This window comes from Hetaerina americana, unplaced genomic scaffold (assembly GCF_022747635.1).
Source record: "Hetaerina americana unplaced genomic scaffold, ioHetAmer1.1.p SCAF_8, whole genome shotgun sequence".
Classification (NCBI taxonomy): Eukaryota; Metazoa; Arthropoda; class Insecta; order Odonata; family Calopterygidae; genus Hetaerina; species Hetaerina americana.
In genome coordinates this window covers 39,035,682-39,055,850 of record NW_027287427.1, presented here as the reverse complement: position 1 = coordinate 39,055,850, position 20,169 = coordinate 39,035,682, and the positions used below count along the sequence as shown (strand labels likewise).

Sequence of the window (20,169 nt, the reverse complement as noted above, 5' to 3'; positions counted from 1 at the left end):
TATTATAACCAGCTCTCGTTATGTACGTATACATTTTTTTCTGTTTTTGTGGGATGTATCTTATATTTTACCATTGCAAAACAACAAGAAGAAATAATAATGAATTAATTAATTAATAATGCAAGTAGTGACTCCACATTTGGGCAAGAAATATTTTTCCAAAGTAGTAATCAGCATTTTGCATTATTGGTTTATGTATACTCTCTTAATCACAAGTAACGGGCTGCTCTCATTCTGTTCCCTCTTACCACCTCCCCCTCTTGTAGCCAATACAGGCCTGAATATCAATTTCATGCAAATGAAAACAACCACGCTATTTTAAGAAATATTTTTTTATTCTTTCTTTATATATTTTATAACATAAGAATAGAAAATAACTAATACAATAAATTTAAAATGATTTGCTTATAAACAAAGGAAAATGTTTTCTTGCGTGGCACATGACAACAAAACTTATGACTTTACCTTCCTGATTGGCACATCACTATAGCCATTCTCTTCCACTAGTCTGAAATTAAATTAAAAGGATATGGTAAATTCAGAAATTCATATGAATCAGGTAACCCCCCACACAGAAATTGAAACACAAACTAATATGGTATCACTTACGCAGTTCCAAAGACTGGCCAGGTTAGCCAGAAAATAAAGTACTAGTGATTATAAAAACTCCAAATCCAAACAATTTAAAAGTGGTTCACCACAGTTTCATCATTAAAGTCATAACCAAGTCTTCACTGGGGCATTTATTAGCCTTCAATTACAATTTATTTATTCAAATAATGGTGTATAGTCATGAACTAAAAGACCAAGTTTCTTTCGTTTCTGTTATACATGATTAACAACTCCACTTACCTATCTTAATTGTGAATAAATTAAAACATTTTCATATTAAAATTTCTTAAAGAATACTAAAATACCCAGGTCTAATGAATTACAGACAGATATTCAAATTAAGTCGCCAAATCGCAATTCCAAAGATACTTTTTTCAAAAACAACAACTCCAAAAGTGATGCATCTAATAAAACTGTACAAGGTTGAGAATGTCACATCCCTCCAATTATCTCACACAATGGTCCCCCTTAATTACATTTCCAGTTGAAAATCCTACCTAACAAACTTTAATTCAATTAATTATTATTCAACTGTAATTAAAATTTCAATTTATTAAGAAAGGAATATTTGAAAATATTTGAGTTCCATGAGATATGTTTTCCCAGTTGAAACAGGAACGCATAACGATGTACATCTTTCCTGCAACTAACTCCAGTGTAAGAGTTTATACAAAGACAATCGTGCATAGACTTAACATATGATGAACAAAAATAATTATGTACCTTGAATCGAATTCAAACGGAAAATATACTTATTCTAACATTTTAAAAAACTACCATAGGTTATTCTACATTTATAATTCACTCAGAAATAAAAATATCAATGTCCAGACCATTTCATCTTTATTGTGAAAAAAACTACAGTAGATACAAATAAACAGACATATACTTCAAAAGACAAAACAGAGAAGAACATATACCATTAAATTTCCATGCAGGAACACAAACAGATTAAGCAAGGAATGTGCAGGTTCTATCTCCATGCATACATACACACTAATCACAATCAATTTCACAAATAAAGCAGTGAATAGGTAAATGTTTACAAAATCATTACAACAAGAAAAAAGTATTATGCATGCAATACAAGTATGGCCTTTTGAAATATATTGGCAAACGCTGATGATTACATTTTTCAGGACATCAAATAGTTGCCTCTGATTGAAAGACCTCCAAAATCAGCACCAACCTATTGGAGATCATATTCAGATAATATTTGCATTTCCCATTCTTATTATGACAAAATAAAATTTTCTGGCTCTTTTATTCACTTTTTTGACAAATACTACATGAAGTTTTGATATTGTAAACCTAAATATTCACAACTAAAAATTGTTGATATTGCCGTGCGAAAACACATGCGTTAGTAGCAGGGTTGGAGGGGACTTTAAGGGTAGAGAATATGAAGAATCATGCAATGTTTAGTTCTGTTTTGTAGCAAACAACTTCAGTAACACTTGACGAAAGATGTCACTGAGCAAAGCAAATGCAAAAAGAGCAAAGGTCACCGACAAAGTTATAGCATACCTGTACACTGTTACACAAAACTTCTGCAAAGGTAACGTAATAGGAAATTTGCTTTACTTCATTTTCTTCACCGAAAATGGGACATTTATTAAATACAACTCATTATATTACAAATGTGGTCCGAGTACCTTTTGAATGAATGAAGTCCTTAAAAAATAATCCAGTGAAGTGATATACCTGTATCTCTATCCAAAATCACAAAAAGAAAATATAACTTGATATCAACACAAAAATGGGAACAATCATTTTTCACAAACCCATTTCATAGGATCAATGCCTGGGCTATTATGTTGTTGACTCTATGCAGAATAAGAGTTCACCATGTTAGGCTATCTTTTTCCTTGGATTATATAACATAGGCAAAATATTCAATTTGCAAATAGTCATACATATTTTTAAATGGTGGAACAAAGGCAAAAATTAGAAAAAATAATTCATGCTTCACTCAAAGACATTTCATGCAAATGCTTAGGAGAATTTAAACAAAATTAGAATTATTTTTTAAAGTGATTTTTACATGCATTCAGAACACAGTATTTTTCAGACTATAGCCTCCCCTTTTTTGCCCAATATTTTGTAGTAAATATAACATTCGCACCCAAAAAATAACAAAAAATATCAATATCAGCAATGATGATGGGAAATAACTAATGTTCTGACTTGATTTTAATGTTTTATGAATAATATCTACGGGCAAAGGCTTTCAGAGTTAGAGCTTTAGCTGCTATATGACATGAAGAATTTTGCAATTCAAATTGTTCCTGCATAACTAACGAATTTCAAAGGTATTGAAATGTAATGAAATAATTGACTTTGTAATTCCACACACTTTATTTTAAAAAACACGACCCAGGTTTCGACGTTGAACGTCATCATCAGGTGGTCCTCATAGAAGCACGCTGGCTATATATACCTTCTATATATACGCTGGCTATATATACCTAGAAGGTATATATAGCCAGCGTGCTTCTATGAGGACCACTTGATGATGACGTTCAACGTCGAAACCTGGGTCGTATTTTTTAAAATAAAGTGTGTGGAATGACAAAGTCAATTATTTCATTACATTTCAATTTGTTATGCCAATTCCATAAAGTTATGCCTGACACAACGAATTTCAAAGGGATTGGATGGTTGTGATGGTAATTTACTTCTTTCTTACTTGCTTAATACTCGCTTCCAATTCCAAGGCCTGGATTCAAACCTCAACTGTGGTTTGCCATTCCATGGTATTCCCACTTCTGGGCACTTGACGATGGTTAGAAAAAATAATGCTCACATTTCATGCATAGCGTGCGTTCCAAATGTAATGCAATTGAATTTCCTGCACCACTCCTATTGGTCTGAGTGGGATCGAAACACTTGGATTAGATGGGAGGGATGCTAAGCTTTGCCGCGAACCGGTCTCAGTGCTCTTCAAGCTGTGAAAGGGGTGGGACGTTAGTTACAGTAAACCACTGTGTGCCGACTGTGTCACGAAAAAAATGGAATCGATGATCAAGCAACGTTATGCGATTACTAAGTTTTGTGCTTAACTGAAAAAATCTCCTGAAAAAACTAACAAAATGATTCATGAGGCTTACAAGGACCCGGCTCCGTCTTACTCAAAAGTTTTAGGGTGGTTTAAGGCCTTTAGGGAGGGCCAGAAATGGTTCACGACGAACAACGCTCTGAGCAGCCATGGTTGCCAATTAACTGAACTTGTCGTCTACTGTTGCGTTTGCATTGTTACTGGAGATTTGGCGATGAGGAAAGTGTGCGTCAACCTCATGCCCCAGGTGCTGTCAGATGACCAAAAGACTAACCTAGTGGAAATTTCAAGTGAACTTTGGCAACAAATTGAAAATGAACCTGATTAGTTGGACAAAGTAATCACTGATGATGAAACCTGGGTTTTTGAATACGACCCAGAAACAAAGCGCCAAAGCTCTGAATGGCACACCGACCAGTTCCGCAAGCCCAATAAGGCAAGAATGAGCAAATCAAAAGAGAAAACAATGCTCATTGTCTTTTTTGACAGTAAAGGAATGGTCCATTAGGAGTTTGTTTCTCAAAGACAGACAGCGATGCCTACTGCATGGATGTGCTTGAAAGACTCCAAAAAAGGGTCATCAGGACAGGAAAAGACATCTCCGCTACCTGGCAACTCCATCACGGCAACACACCTTGCCACAACGTGCTACGAGTCCTTGAGTTCCTGGCCAAACACCAGGTGCCAACGCTGCCCCACCACCCTATAGTCCTGATGCCACCCCCAGGAGACTTCTTTTGGTTTCCTTGGATTAAGGTAGCCCTAAAAGCAACCAGTTTTTCATCCATAGAAGAGATCCAATCAGCCGTGACAAAGACCTTGCGAGAGGTCCCCGAAGACGCCTTCCAGGGCATGTACCGGTCATGGCAAAGTCGCTGGAAAAAAATTGTCAAGGCCCAAGGACAGTACTTCGAAATATTTTTAGTGTTTGTGCAAATCTGTTCAATGAATTAGTTTTAAAAAAAATAATTGCATTACTTTCCAAATGCACCCGGTACAAGAAGCTACTTAGGGGGAAGGAAATGGCCCTCATCTTCTATGCATGAATGGCAAAGAGTTCAAGAGAAGCTTTTACTCTATCAAAACCACCCTTCAGCTTGATTACTATTGGATAAGCATAAAAGAAGAGAAAATGTACTGTTTATGATGATACAAAGGACTCACTTCTGGGTAATTTCAAATCTAGTGTAAACTGCCTCACTGAACCTTTACTTCACTAATTATTTTTGGTTTAAATATCACATTAAATAAGAAATGAAAATAAAAGCACCAATAAATCTAAAAAATTGTCAGCTTTTGTAGGTCACTACACCCATTAGTAATATTTGGTGCTTAGATTTCAAGACCTACTGTTGACTAGAAAACTATCCTATCATAGTTGTGGACTTTTGTTGACTAGAAAACTTAAATGACTAAGGCAGCTGTACTGCAAAGTGTGGTATTCTTAAAGATGTTACAACATCTTTTTTAACTTTCTCCTTCCTCAGGAGCATCCTGAATGGATAAAGATAACACAGAAAACAGTAAAGTTCATTATCCTAAAAGTATGAAATAGCATAATATACTAAACTGTATTAAGTTTTCTCATTCAAATTCCCTGAATTATGAATCCTTGAAAGAAGCTAATGAGCATTGGCAGAATTCCAAAAAATTCCATCCAAACATGCTTTTCTTTGCAATCATTACACCTATAAAAATATCAAATTCTTAACTGTGTACTTCAAAGACATTTTTACCACACAAATATATAATTAGCAGCAGAAACATCAACATCATGATCTTTTAAATGAAATAAAAGTATCAGAAAGGAGTATCTACAGTGAGAAATGAATGTCATTAGAATACACTTTGCGTGCAGTGGATGTGAGCCATCAGACCAATCATTCCCCCTGTTTTTAGAAAAATAATCGTAGGAGGAAAATTGGACAGTCACACCTTCTCATAAAGGGAGAATTAATAAAATAATTGGCTTCCCGTAAAAGGACAGAAAATAAAAATTTCAAAAATGAAAATATTTAAATCAAGCTGAAAAAACATGAAAAATGGCAAAAACATTCTCATTAAAATGAAGCAGAGGGGCATCCTTTGTGATAGGATCACATTTGCCAATAATTACGAAAAATCAAAAAGTTTTCCAGAAAATAAATTGTATGCCAGCCATCTTTGAGGCAAGCCATAATTCTATTTTTTTGCATTTTTTCTTCTCTGCTCTCCTTCCTTTTATATTTGATGGAAAATCAGTAGGGATTCTTAAATTAATCCTTTGGTGCTCAACAAAGGATCACATAAAATAAAGATTTAAGTGACTATTTAGATCCAAGCTCAGCTCAGCACAACTACCAACAGAATAATTTCAAAATACTAATTATGTTAACCTTTCAAATTTACCGCCATCTTTGCTTAAAATTTGCAAAATAGTATTACCATCATAACAAACACAAGATTTTTTATGGTAAGCTATATGCACTCATTTTCCTAATTTATGATGCATGACCTTGGGTAGGTCAGAGGCTGATATACCTAGCATACTTTGCCAAGCAGATGTGCACCATGTAATGGATGGTTTTGTTTCTCTTTGACAGCATTGGTGCTTAATTCATTACATTGCCAGCATAAAATATGTTCAGAAGAGTGCCCACAGGCCAAACTTAATGCAAATTAAAAATCCAAAAATGGACCCTATAGCCAATTACCAATATTGATATTTGATGAAATTAATTCCAAGTAATATAATTGTACTGTTATGCATATTTTATTGACTCAGTTCTCTGCTAAGATTACATTCCAAATGATGGAACACAGGTGTGCGGAAAAAAATGTAAGATGTTGATTTTACATGTGCCCAGTCTCTAATTTACAGAGGGCATGTTTTAAGCTATAACTGACATTTCAACTAGTGTATAGTTCCAAAGGCATTTAAAACATTTTTGATAGAATATTAATCCACTGTTAATAATTACAAGTTTATTAGTTTTTACTGATCACAAGCATGTTTTTGAAACAGTCAACAGCAGAAATAAACAAAAAGAATATGGTATTACCATGATATTATAGCAATAATGATAATAAAACTGAATTTAATGTTTAATTGAAGAGTAAATAATTTTCAGTCGCAAATAATTAACAGTTTAATAATTCACCATAAATTTGTTTTTCATGAATTCAAATCAAACACTTATGTTCCCGGTTAACCACGGAAAAATTCTAGCCAAAGCATTCCTTAAATCAATGGTCCTTTTCTGAATTAACCAGTTACATCATAAATTGCAAAAAATTCAAAGGTACCAACATACATGTATTTGCTTATGAATTACTTCAATGCACTTATTATCCCTTGCAATTTAAAGCAACTTGGAACCCCTTAATTTGCAAACTAATTATTTTTCTAATTTTCTCTAAGTTCAAGAACAGGGCCGTTTTTACGGCAGTTTCCTAATTATGAAGTTAATCCCATCAAATAAACAGCACTTGAAAATCAAACAGCCAACATGGGCAAAATATGTGAATTTACATGATAGTATCCTATTATTCATAAAAGAGAGAATAGTTAACATGCATGTCTCAGGAATATTTGAACTGGCTGAAATTTCCAATCAAATGTTACCGCATGCACACATCATGATTTAAAATATTGGACACTTACTGAGACTATGAGAAGGTGTAGAAAACCAGTCAACCATTAAAATAAAAACTGTTAACCAGAGCAATTATTAACCAAGGGTCCATTGAAAATCCACTTGTTTTCAGATTAAATCTACAAATTCACACACTAATTATGACAACAGTAAACAATATCAGCGGACAACAAATCTAAGGGGATATTACTGGTTGCCTCTGACATGGAAACAATTGCATGAACAGAACATTATTAATCCTATCACATCATTTTCAATTTTTCAAATAAAAGTTATTAAGATATTACTAGATAGCCTACCTCTCCTGGTAGGGTTTGCATGGGCGTAGAATGAACACAGCTACATGTCTAAGCCTTGCCTGGCAAGGCAACCTGACACTTCACATTACAATAAATCAGTATTGCATTCCACATTATATAAGCATTAGGATAATAGACATGCACAAGCTGACATGTTCATGCTTTAATTCAAATAATCACCTCACACAGACATGGGATATTGATATACCCTCCACCGGCCTTTTTGGATTCATTTAATTACCTGTGAAATTTCTTCCTCCACTGGACCTAATTCTTTACTGGCTCCAGAGGTTGCAGGGGCTAGCTGACTTTGAAATGGTGTACCTGGTATCCGATCATAAGGTTTGGATAACTTTGCTTTGCTGAAGTCAAAACCAGGATTCTATGAAAATAAAAAAAATACGTTAAATATTGCCCAGATGACCCTAAAACATGCAGATAAATCTTACACTTTCAACGTCAGACAACAGAGAATTACAATGTTCTATTACAAAGAAAAAAGAACTTGGTATCAAAGGACACATTGTGGAGTTAAATTACCCCTGCTACGGAGTAATTTGTAGTCAATACAAGGGATTCGGGTTATTTAGGACCCTGGGGAAAAGAACATTTTAGCCTAAATAAGCTGTTGCTCCAATAATTAAAGTTTCACCTTCATTTGTATATGCATACATAGATATGCACATGAATAGCTGAAACGATATATAGAAGATAAAGCTCATCTTTAATGAGAAAAAGAGTATTTCTTCAGTAACATATTTATTGCACCGTAAATTGGAGTCATATTAAAAAAACAAAAATCTTCTTGAAATACTTTAATTCTTCCCTTAACACCACTTATACCCAGCAGTCAGCCGGTCAGTTATAGTCAGCAATATGCCCTCCTATGCCATATCGTTTCTATCCTTCTAAATAAATAAAAGAGACCTTTGCAACATTTACTTTACAAAATACATGCTTGAACTTAATCTTAAATTTGTAATTAGATGGGAGGAAGTTTTTTAATATACTCTACACCATCCTCTTTCCCATCATTAAAGAATGAATTTTGCTGTAAGCCTTAACAGTCAATTTTTCAAATTGATAAATATGAAATTTTCATGGGCAATTTTCAATTTTATTAATTGGTAAATCAGGTATCACAATTTGTTCAAGAATGATTAAATAATGCAAGACATGAGGAGTCATTTGATCAAATTACAAGATAGGAACATACAGATCACACACTCACAGAACCTAATGGTAAAAGTTAAATAATCGTTTCAATGCACATTAGCGGATGACTCCGTTAAAAGTTAATGTTGCGGCATCTCCCGCAGTTTCTTTGGAATTTTTAAATAATCATATTACCTGAAAATATCACATGATCTAAATGATGAACCTGAGTATTTTTTCAATCCCATTCATTAATTATCCAGTATCAGGGTGGTTACGATGACAAAAATATTTCACCTGACTTTTCCAGGACTTGCCGATTGGGTCTGAGTGCAAAGGGGAGGGAGTGAATTCCAATATGGGGAAAGGGAAGAGGCTACATGGATGACATCATATGAAAAACACCACAATGGTAGGACATGTATGCACCAATATTACAGGTTACCTCTTCATTCTCTCCACCACAGACAAGGGCCATCATACAACTATTAAATATACTTGAATGAATCATATTTGAAAAACTTGGATCTTGAATGGAAGAATGGCAGTTAATAGATTGTTTTCTTCTCCTCTGCAACTTATATGAAGCAGGAATAATGAAAACCATTTCAAGCAATACCACCGCACTATCCCAATACTAGTACTCTGTCAACTCCTCGCGGATTACGAATTTTGACTTACTTCTATTTGAAACCATTCCAAGTCCATTTTCTTCCTCATTTCGTGCAATGTGAATGGGTCCGCTGCATAATTATCCTTCAAAAGGGCTTCCCAAATTTCATCTTTCCTGTTCTGAGGAATTTTCGAAAGTATAATCCATAACTTATTTCCATCTTCAATTGTCCATATCATCTCATCTGACCGGACAACTCCAAATAGTTTTCCCTGAAATTATAAAGAAGGTGTCGAGTATTACTTAACCTGTAAATTCCTAGTAACACACCGGCATGAAATGTATCCTCTATTCGGTAACAAACCACCTTGATTTTACCATTTACATAATCACAAATTATTTTCTCTCGAGCAGGTGGTTAACAAATCAATTTCTTCCAAAGTTAACAAAAATACGAAAACTTGGCTTACTTTGAAGACTAGTTGATTCATAACTAAACATTCAATTTCGTTTGAGGAAAGTTTAACTTTAATTTCCTTGCTTTTCGTTCCATTGGGTATGTTTACTTCAATGTTAACTTCTTGAACTGTCTGCCACCATCTACCCCATGGTGTTGCGCATGGAACAATACCGCTCCTTTCATCAAAATGACTTAAATCTTCTAAAGGCATTGTCAGCTGGAACAATTATAATCTTCAATTTACTATTGCCGACTAAAATGATATCAAGATAACTCAGAACCTACAAACGTACCTGTAAAACAAGATAAGATTTGATATAATTAAATTATGGAAGTCATTTGTCACGATACAATTCGTCACCACACCCAAACATAACAAATTCTAAAGTAACAAGTAAAAAAAATGTTCACCAGGAGGATGACATACTGGAGAAGATACAGCTTTCAATCAATTCATACTGATTAAGCCAGAGCAATACATCTCATAAATGAAGAATTAATCAGAAAACCTACAACCGGAATTTTGACAAACGGCAACACAACTCTGCCATCTATTGAGCAGGTCGACTTCCGGTTAATGGAGGCATTGTTGTCATATTTTGCATCGGTGCTCTCGTACTAATGGCTTGTGTGTTATTACAGACAGCTATTTTCATCAAATAAGAGGAAATCAACATTTACAAATGTTCTAAATTTAATTGGTGCTGTAAATTAAAAGGTAAGCATTGCCTATATCCGCAAATATAAGTGTCAGTTTCTATGATCATCCTACACAAAGTGTGACCTTGCAACTGCACTCGTTTGTCAATTGTTAATTTTGATGGCTTTCTTTGGGCTACTCTACACGTTATGTCAATGTTTACATTATGATTTTCAAAATAAATTTTATGCTAACATCAAACCTCCCTATCTTGACTATAAATATATGAAATTCTCAATTATTGAAAAGAGATGCCAAAGGCAACTAAGTGAAGATGGTTTTGCCTCATCGCTTGGTTTTATAATTATATTTACTGTAATGTCACTTGTTAGCTCACTACTATGAATCATGACGAGAGTCTTACAGCTGATGATGCTGTTTCTATTATGATATTTTGTTAGAAACTTGAACCATGATATTACGGAAGGGATTTTATGTTTTAGGTCTATTGGCCATTCCAAGATTTTTATGGGAATGAGGACACCAGAATGGAAAATCCTGAGAGGTCAGGCGAGTTAATGACGAACGTGCAACTTGTCTCTCACCTTAATGAAGAAGTAAAAATAGTCCATGATGGAGTGAAAGGTAGTCGAGAGGTTGGTCTCATATCATCACATGATGTTGGCTCTCAGTATATAACCATTCATCCTGAGCCTAGTATTTCGAAGGAACCCCAAGAATCTTTGGGGGATTGTGATTCGCAGTCCGACACTTTGACAGCCTCAACTCTGTCCGGAAATGGAGGACAAGGAGAAGAAATGCTTGCTCACGTTGTGCAGATGCCTTTGGGCCAACATGCCCTTGTTGAGATTATGGAAGCTGTTCCCAGTGAAGCCAATAAGAATCAGCCTCATGCTTCATCACAGCTTAAGGAGACTGCTTATTACACCACAGTTCCTAGCAGTGGAACTTCTGTCAGCAATCGCGTGACACTCCTTAGTCCTGTTTCTGCAGGGAATACTGACCACCACATCCAACACCATTCCGTGCATCACAGTACTGAATCTTTGCCTGTCGTCTCGCGGGCCTACATTCCAGATACAGATGGTATGGTTGTGGCCACCAGTAGTCATTACAGCGAAACAGCAACAACGGGTGTGGTAGAGGAAGACATATTAACGCATGACTTGACAGATGATGATCGAAGATTGGCTGCTGCATTAGTTGCCGTTCAGTTAGTGCAACAACAAAAACAACAGCTTCATCAGCAGCAACTGCTGCAGCATTTGCCTGTTTGCGTTTCTGATTCCACGAATGTCATAATGAACACCGCTGAGATTCAGGGGTTGATTGGAGTTGGCAAGGGTCTCCACCCAGAAGACACTCATGTAGTGGTCACCACTGATAAACCAGTGTCGTCCGCAATGGTAGCAGATTACATTCAGGCTGTGGAAGATGGTAGTGTTGTGAGTGGTAATCATGACAAAGCTGATGAAATGGTGGTTTCTTCTCCGCGTATTCGAACGAGGGATGTGGATGGGCCTTATGGTCAACCTCATCAGGATGACAACACTTATGCAAAACTTCATGTCATCCTGCCACACCCAAAGAAGGCCATTATGGGGCATGGTTCCGCTGTTCGTAATCGACTCAAAAGATTTCGGACTGAAATTGAAGACTCTTCCGTTGTGCATATGTTAGATACTAACTCTCCAGTAGTTGATGGTGTTCAGTATGTCACCGTATCAAATTTAGGGACCACCTTAAAAAATGAACACGGGGAGGTCATGGAAATGATGGAGGTCGGTGAGGAAACAGATGAATTGGGCGAGGGGATTGTTGAAGAGGGAGACGAAGAGGAGATATTGGAGGAACTGGAGGACGAAGATGAAATGGAAGAGGTTTGCACAAGAGAAGATCTTGAGGCTTTAGATTATGAAACGGGGGCCTCCGAGGGCATTTTGGGCCCCTCTGATCGAAGTTTGCCCCATAAAAAGAGGATCCCGCCTAAACTCAAGGGAAACACCTTGGTCATGGACAGCGACGAGAAAAAGAAGCTCTCCCAAGTCCACGTCAAGTGCTACAAATGTGAGATCTGCGGTGAAGGACTGGCTTCCCAAGGTGACTACGAGGCACACAAGGAGCAAATGCACCCGCAGGAACAATCCATCGACGGTGTTAAGAAGAACCCATTCACATGCCTACTCTGTGGCCAGACTTTCCCTAGCCAATTTAAGTTCTTCGAGCACCTCAAGTGTCATTACGAGCCCCTGCTCGAGAACGACAACTCCCAGAGAAAGGTCAAAGAGGAGGACACCGAGGTGAAGCACGAAGACGAACCTCTGAACCAAGTCGAGGGAGTGGAGATGACCCTGGTGGACGACGGCCATCACAGCGTAAATCGTGCGCCGGAGGAGATGGCTCAGAAAGAGATACACATCATTCACCATCAGGAACAGCCCCCTGGCGTGGAACTGCCGGCCTTCCTGTGCACACACTGCAACAAGACATTCCGACGACAGAAGGCTTACGAGACCCACATGAATCTCGTGCACGGCCCGGAGGATGAGGACGACGAGGAGGAGCAACAACAACAGCACACCATCACCCACGGGACTGTCATGGAGGAAACCGTGGTCGTCTCCAAGAAGGACCAGCAGACCGATTGGATGCCGGAGTTCCTTGGCGACGATGATGATGATGATGACGACGAGGAGGACGACTGGGCGGACAACGATGTGCTCGACCGCCCCGTTCGGCGCCGCCAGCAGCACTCCGGGAGCGGCGATGCCACCAACGACGGCACTGGTGACGGTCAAGGCATCGGGCTCCATCACCACGTCTGCGACATTTGCGGAGGCGCCTTCCAGAGCAGGGCCCAGCTGAACCATCACATGCAGGAGGAGCACCCGGATGCGGCACACTCCGGAAACCAGAGGAAAAAGGCTAGGAAGGGCGGCGGCGGATCGGCCGGGAGTGGCGGTAGCACCCGGAAGATAGAGCACATGACGTGCTCAACTTGTGGTCGTGTCTTCAACCACCGAAACTCCCTCGTCTATCACATGAGGAGCCATACGGGCGAGCGCCCCCATCAGTGTGAGGTCTGTGGTAAGAGTTTCTTTGCCGCAAGTGCCCTCAAGGTACACATGCGACTCCATTCGGGCGACAAGCCGTACAAGTGCGAGTACTGTGGCCGCCACTTTCGCCAGTGGGGTGACCTCAAATACCACTGCATCTCCATCCATTCGGACGAGAAACAGTACCAGTGTGAGTACTGCGGGAAGGACTTTGCTCGCAAGTACAGCCTGATAGTCCACAGGCGAATTCACACTGGAGAAAAGAATTATAAGTGTGAATTTTGTGATAAAAGCTTCCGTGCCTCGAGCTATCTTCAAAACCATCGCCGCATCCACACAGGTGAGTTGTTTTTGCTGTGCTTTTAGTCAGCTGAACGATTGGTGTGTATTCCTCTAGTCATTACCCATTTATTGTCTGTAAAAGAAATAGAAAGCATCATTTGGATATTTGATACCCCATTCAATTCATATTTAAGTAATTGGATCCGTACTTGAGAAATTTAGTACCATATTCTGGTATCTTGTTTTCAGAAGACACCTAATTCTTTGTTTAATTTGATTTGTCCTCATTAGTAAATAGTGAATAGTCATTCATTAAAGGCCAGTCTTGCCAGTCACTTCTTATTTCATTGTCAGAAATGCTGATGTCTGCCATTCAAATCTTTTGTGGAGTTTTTTTTATCAGGGATTTTTTTCATTCATACCTTACAAATTTTATTTGTTGCAAATATAAAACTTCTTCCTAAAGCTATTATTTCTCCTGAAAGAAGACATTCCGATCTTTCTTGTTAACAAGCAAGCAAACACTCGACTCAGCTTTTGGTCCTCCATCAAGACGTTCTGGACGTTAAGTGCTGTTACATAAAACCCATCTTCTATTCCACATAAATTCTATCCCCCTACATGCCATCTAACATGTTCATCCTTTTCCTCCCCCTTTCTTACTTGCATAATGTTCTCTCCTATGTCACAAACTTCAACATTCCATTGCCAATCAAAGACTGCATCCACATTTCCTGCCTGCTTTGGCTTTCTCTCAAAAATCCTCTCTTCCCTCATGCCATTGGTACTTGATTAATTGGCACTATTGTGACCATCTTGTTCTGAAACACTTCCAAGATATGTAAACTTTTCCACCTTGTCTTGTGTTTAACCTCAGCTTGAATACAAAATAACAGAATACTTTCAGTAAAATTGAGGATGCATTGAATGAATGACAAAAAGATTCAGTGATGGGTTGTGTAATTCAGGGCATTTGGTTTGATGCTGTGATAAACTAAGAAGAATGAGTTTAAGAAGCTATTCCAATGTTTTTGCCTTCCAATTTTATTAAAATTACCTGATGTAGAAATATGTAGACATGAAGAGGTTTGCAATAGAAAGATTATCTTTGAGTAAAGAGCTGTATTAAACTGTCTTAGAATTGGTCTATTTTTTATGATAATATTTGAGCCCAAAGAATATTTTGCCCCTCTTAAATATATGGTATATTTATTTCACTAATTTTGCATTTTCATTGTTACTCCCTTGTGAGTTAATATAATTTGTGGATTATTTTGGATAGTTATACCAATGTAATGCTATTACTAATATAGCCTTATTCAAAAATACTATCTCCACCATAATGAATTAAGTCAGGAAGGTGATTAAAACTCCTCCATGATTGTACATGTGGAAGTAAGAGTTAAATAAACAAAAACTCACTAAATGTTTTTGACAGAACCTAAAGCATTTATATTCAATGTGTAAACCAATTCCTGGCATAGTTCAGGCCTCATGAAATGCTTAACATAAGCCCAGAGTATTAAATGTTTGGTTTGAATGAGCACTTCTATCAACACTCAGAAATATTCATTAATATGACCTTTCAGAGCAGCAACAACATTTATTCTCAAGGCTTTCATGACATTAAGCTGGTGAAGGCTCAATTTCTCTTCTGGGAGTTTCCTTCACACACGTTGTGTGACAAAAGAGCCCACGGTCGTGAAGTCGTCTGCTTATTTAAGTAGAGATGAAAACTCCTGGAAGAAGGATTGAAGCCTTCTTCAGCAAAGTTATTCATTGCATAATTCTTTTAATCCTTGTTTCCACGAAGCTTTAATTTTACTTAATAATTCACAAAATTTAATGATGAGAACTCTGTGAGCCAATGAACTGGTTTTTACGAAGACAGCTCCTATATCTGTATTTTTAATTTCATAAAACCATCAGCTCTCCTTAATTTCATTCTCCAAATCACATCTGACCCAATAAGGTGGCCATTTATTCATGGTATCACGATTGAAAATATTATTGAGTGTGGCATCACAAAACTATCTCATTCCTGCTGAAAATGAAGAAGATATTTGGCTGTAATGTTTCGAGTAATTACTTATTGCTAATCATAAAATCAATAAGTTACTTTTTACTCATTCTGATGAGTGATTTTATAAAACTTAATCTCCTCTCCTTGCCAAAGTAGACAGTTGCCTAGTTGGCTAAATATTCTGGGCAATTCATAGTATTTGTTGATTCAGGAAAACAATAACATTAAAATATATAAAGCAACAGCCTGACTGAATCATTCACTCCCTTATTTATTCCTAGGTACTTTTACTTAAGTTAGAAATTTTCAAATTTCAAATTATTTCCTTATTTATCCATCTAGTAAGGAAAAATATAAAATTCTAAAGACACCAGGGTTTTAACTCATAAAGCAGTACTTTTTCAATATTAATATATTAAAATACGTTGCAATATTATAACATAAATGAGTGAAATCAGATAAAGTTAGTCAAGGTTGGGAGGTGATTCCTCAGCCAGACGAATAGCATAAAGATGTGTCCAACTGGAACATGCTCTATTCTAATTACTGTGTACTTCCCGACATCTTGAAAGATAATTAGTGAATGATTTGTCGATGCTAACTCCTTGAGGTTTCGTAATCATTTTCAATGGTTAAGGATTTCACGTTCTTAAATTACTTTCACCTTATTCACAAAGATTCATTAAATTTTTCGTTAGTTGACATTTCTTAATTTGCTATGCCATTTAATTATGACTCATGATGTCTGATTCTGTCACAAAATTTAAATAGTGAGGTGATAAATTCAAACAGTTTTTCACAAACAAATGGCAAATCATGTCAAAATATTTCTGTGTCAAGAACATAATGAGATTGCAAAATTCGATGAAGCTAGCCGAGGAACTATGAAGAAATTAAACGTTGCCCAACGTATGTATATCTTTTATGAATGCTAATAAGTGATGGCTTCTTACCCTCATACCCTCCTATTAGAATTGTGATTCTCCGGAATTTTTATGTCAGTAAAATTGATAGGGATATGGTGATGTTGGCAATTCACCATCCCAGTACACCTCAGAGAGACCTAATTTGTTATAACCTTGGAGCAGGGAGTAGGAACCTTGGGCATTCACCGTGTGGTGAATACCCAAGTTAATTGTACACCAAGCTTGTCCTTGATGAGGATAAAAAAGAAATTTTACTCTGCCGCAATAAAGATTTAATATTTCACGACCATGGTTTTGATGCTGCTCATCATCATCAGACAACATAAATCAAAATTCTTCAACTTATTTAGTCTGGCTCAAGAGGGGAGTAAGGTAGGGGAATTATGGAGAGGGGGTAAGTTGCGTGCAGATGTAGCAACCTATTATTGATTAAAAATTTTGATGCATGTTGCCTGAAGATGATGCGCAGCATCGAAACCATGGTCATGAAATATTAAATCTTTATTGTGGAAATGTAAAGTATCTTTTTTACCCTCATCATGAAGGAGTAGCATAAAGCTAAACCTAAAACTGTTATGTTTCAACTCGTCCTTGCCTTTGAAAGTTGGTGCCCTGAGTGGTCACCAACTTAACTTTTCCTGCTGGCTCTCAATAGACGCATCACCACTTTGCCATTTGGTGTATACAAATGGTTTGCCCTTAAAACCATTTGATTTATTCTATGAACTATTTTGTTTTTACAAAATAATTCTGATTTACCTCTCATTGTGTAAAACTCTTGGCTTATTGTCATTGTCACACGTTAAGTTAGTCTTCTTATCACTCTTGCAGGGGAAAAGCCTCACCCATGTGAAGTGTGTGGCAAGCCATTCCGTGTGCGCTCTGACATGAAGCGGCACATGCAGACGCACAACAGGGAAACAGTCCAGACCATGACTACCCACCCACAGGCAGCAAACGGAGGCCCAGCCATGGCCTCTGATGGTGATCCATCTCCACCCCCAGACAGCCAGGATCACCAAGTTCGCCATTCCAGCCTGACAGGGTCCCCGCACCACCACAATATTGACCCATCTGGCAGCCTCCTAGGAACCGAACTGGTTGTGACCACGGACACCAGCAAAAATGAGCAGATAACAGAGGAGGAGGTAGAGAGTATCTTGCCCGACGATGGTCTTGGGAACCACCAGGCCGTGACAACAACCGTGACCTCAGCTCAGCATACCGTCTCACAGCATGTTTCCACTCAACCCATTGACTTGAACTTGGTTCCAGGGAGAGCGGGCGTGTCAATCCAACAGAGTCACCTGTCAGCTGCCGTGACAGAGCAGGTTGTTCAGGAAGTGCTCCATTATGCCAGGGACCCCCTTGAACAAAGGGACACAGCCAACATCTATGTGTGGCCCATATACATGTCATAGCGTCGACCCCTCCCCACTCCCAAGTGCCAAACTGCCACACTCTCGGGTTCCCCATGCCAGAAGGGCAATGGGAAAGAGGTTGCTAGCAAAAGTGGACAAAAGGGAGGCACACTGAGGTGTGGAATTCTGCCGTCTTAAAACTCTCCGTCCAAGAAAGGGATGTGGGGAGTGCAGTCCCAAAACAGAATTTAACTTTCCCTTTCCAATATCACAAGTGCCACATTATATGTAGAGAGAGAGAGAGAGAGAATATCGAAGATAACTGCTACTTCAAAATATGTGATGCCTGAAGAGGTTATACACATTCAAATCAGTGTATTCATTGTATCCGTAACTAACCGAAGTGCTGATCTCAAGTGGTAATTCTCTTGATGAATATACTGAAAAGTGAATATTCAGAAATGGTAAGGAGTGAATTTTGCTTGAGAGTTTCAACAGCTTCCATCTTGACTAAATATATACTTCCCTGACTGGTCCTGAAGTCAGGGTACATCACAGACTTTATCACATGGATTTTTTCATCCAGGGTAATACAATTTGTTCCTGATATTTGCTTGAAATGTCTTCCGCATCATTCATAGTTTGTTGTAAAGTATACTTTCCCCATGATAAGGCTCTCCTCATTTGTTTTACTATTACATGCCACTCATGTAATTAAAGTTGAAACTTGCCAAGGTTAAGTTATTCCATAATTAAGCACAATACTCTTCAATTAAGTAAGTCAATTGTAATTGGCTCTTTTTTTTAAAAAAAATTATCCTCGGTATATTTTCATATTTAACATCACTTTATTTAGAAATTTAGAATATATATTAAATAGCAATATATAATTATCATACTTAATTTTGTATATATAAAATCTTGGTTGCATAGTTTTTGAACTGATAAAATCAACATTGTGTGTGGGAGATGACAGCTACTGCTAAAAAATGGCAAAGATAGTGGCGTGATAATGTTAAAATATCAATTAGATTTTAGGGTATTTTATGACCCCACTGAAATAATCAAGAAAGTGCAAGGAATAAGTTCTTTCTTATAATTACTTTCATTTTTTTCTATTTCAGTTGCGTAGTTTAAAATTTGCTCATATTTTTTTATTATATAGAAATAGCTTTAATACAGATGAAACTCATGGGGTGATTGATGACTTAAAAAATTAAGAAGGCACATTTTTTGTCACCTTTTGATGAATCTCATGAAATTCATTAGTGAGGCCCTGTTGACATTGGCCTAAAATGATAATCATTTTATTGCATGTTGAAGCTGTCAAATTCAAACAGTGGCAAAATTTACTTTATTTCTTGAGACTGATATTCGAATATTGTTAATAAATAAGTTATTCAATATATTTGTTAGGCAACAGAGCAATATATGACAAAATTATGTACATGAAAAATCATATTAGGTTGTATGCTGCCAACAAATCATGTATGTGCAAAAAATGGACACCGAAGTAGGACCAATATCATTTATTTATAATGATATTATGTGGTAGCAAGTTGAGCTTGCTGTCTGATGACATTTTCGTCAAAAACCTTCACTATGTAAAAGAAAATTTAAATGGTGTAATACATGCAAGGAATCATGTCAGAGGGGAAGATTTTGTAAAGAGATTATATCTTCTAATAATATAAACATTTTGGTAAATGCATGTTTAATTTATTTCGCAATAAGATCAGCACATCACTAACTAACATTATTTAATATGAAATACTTATCTCATAGAAAAACTTATATCTTCAATTGTAAAAGAAAACTTAAACTTGAAAATTTTTAGCATCCTTATGTGAATTCCTACTGCTAGGAGCGTAGGAACAGTGCTACACCAGCCTGAATCCACCTTGGTCGGTCTCCAGAGTTACAAGGAACATTGACATTGATGACAACTATCTCCCGTCTTTCATTCTGATAAATTGGGAGAGAGATGCTTTCTTCAGAGTAACTTCTCAGATTCTGAAATTAATATGC

General features: G+C 37.1%; 3 protein-coding genes across 7 annotated transcripts in view; 1 reads left to right on the top strand and 2 right to left on the bottom strand.

The window, feature by feature from the left end:
* Nucleotides 1-240: 240 nt before the first annotated feature.
* On the bottom strand, nt 241-10,376 carry LOC139697873 (nudC domain-containing protein 2-like). 5 transcript variants are annotated; one of them, XM_071596736.1, is made up of 5 exons: nt 10,244-10,370; nt 9,843-10,125; nt 9,441-9,644; nt 7,846-7,986; nt 241-508 (listed from the first exon to the last, which is right to left on the bottom strand). In XM_071596736.1, exons 2-5 carry the CDS (start codon nt 10,041-10,043, stop codon nt 485-487), a joined length of 570 nt encoding a protein of 189 aa, XP_071452837.1. In that variant the 5' UTR covers nt 10,044-10,125; nt 10,244-10,370; the 3' UTR covers nt 241-484. The 5 variants fall into 5 exon arrangements, with proteins under 5 accessions (XP_071452837.1, XP_071452835.1, XP_071452833.1 ...); XM_071596734.1 differs by lacking the exon at nt 241-508 and adding an exon at nt 3,153-5,164 and having other exon boundaries at nt 9,843-10,049; nt 10,244-10,376; XM_071596732.1 differs by lacking the exon at nt 241-508 and adding an exon at nt 3,153-5,164 and having other exon boundaries at nt 10,244-10,374.
* A 50-nt stretch (nt 10,377-10,426) lies between these two features.
* On the top strand, nt 10,427-19,852 carry LOC139697872 (uncharacterized). Its single transcript, XM_071596731.1, has 3 exons — nt 10,427-10,550; nt 10,976-13,889; nt 17,612-19,852. Exons 2-3 carry the CDS (start codon nt 11,021-11,023, stop codon nt 18,199-18,201), a joined length of 3,459 nt encoding a protein of 1,152 aa, XP_071452832.1. The 5' UTR covers nt 10,427-10,550; nt 10,976-11,020; the 3' UTR covers nt 18,202-19,852.
* btv (dynein cytoplasmic heavy chain beethoven) overlaps nt 19,827-20,169 on the bottom strand; it is a 135,560-nt gene continuing 135,217 nt past the window's right edge. Inside the window, exon 77 of the mRNA XM_071596847.1 lies at nt 19,827-20,154. Coding sequence (XP_071452948.1) covers nt 20,002-20,154 — 153 coding nt within the window. The 3' untranslated portion in view covers nt 19,827-20,001. The remainder of the gene's footprint in view (nt 20,155-20,169) is intronic.

What these genes read in the sequence shown, in the direction of transcription:
- LOC139697872 (XM_071596731.1), top strand. Translation starts at nt 11,021, where the DNA reads ATGGAAAATCCTGAGAGGTCAGGCGAGTTAATGACGAACGTGCAACTT. An exon ending in CCATCGCCGCATCCACACAG is followed by an intron (nt 13,890 to 17,611) that starts GTGAGTTGTTTT and finishes TCACTCTTGCAG; the next exon opens with GGGAAAAGCCTCACCCATGT.
- LOC139697873 (XM_071596734.1), bottom strand. Translation starts at nt 10,043, where the DNA reads ATGCCTTTAGAAGATTTAAGTCATTTTGATGAAAGGAGCGGTATTGTT. An exon ending in TGAATCAACTAGTCTTCAAA is followed by an intron (nt 9,645 to 9,842) that starts GTAAGCCAAGTT and finishes TTATAATTTCAG; the next exon opens with GGAAAACTATTTGGAGTTGT. An exon ending in TGGAGGAAGAAATTTCACAG is followed by an intron (nt 5,165 to 7,845) that starts GTAATTAAATGA and finishes TTATCCATTCAG; the next exon opens with GATGCTCCTGAGGAAGGAGA.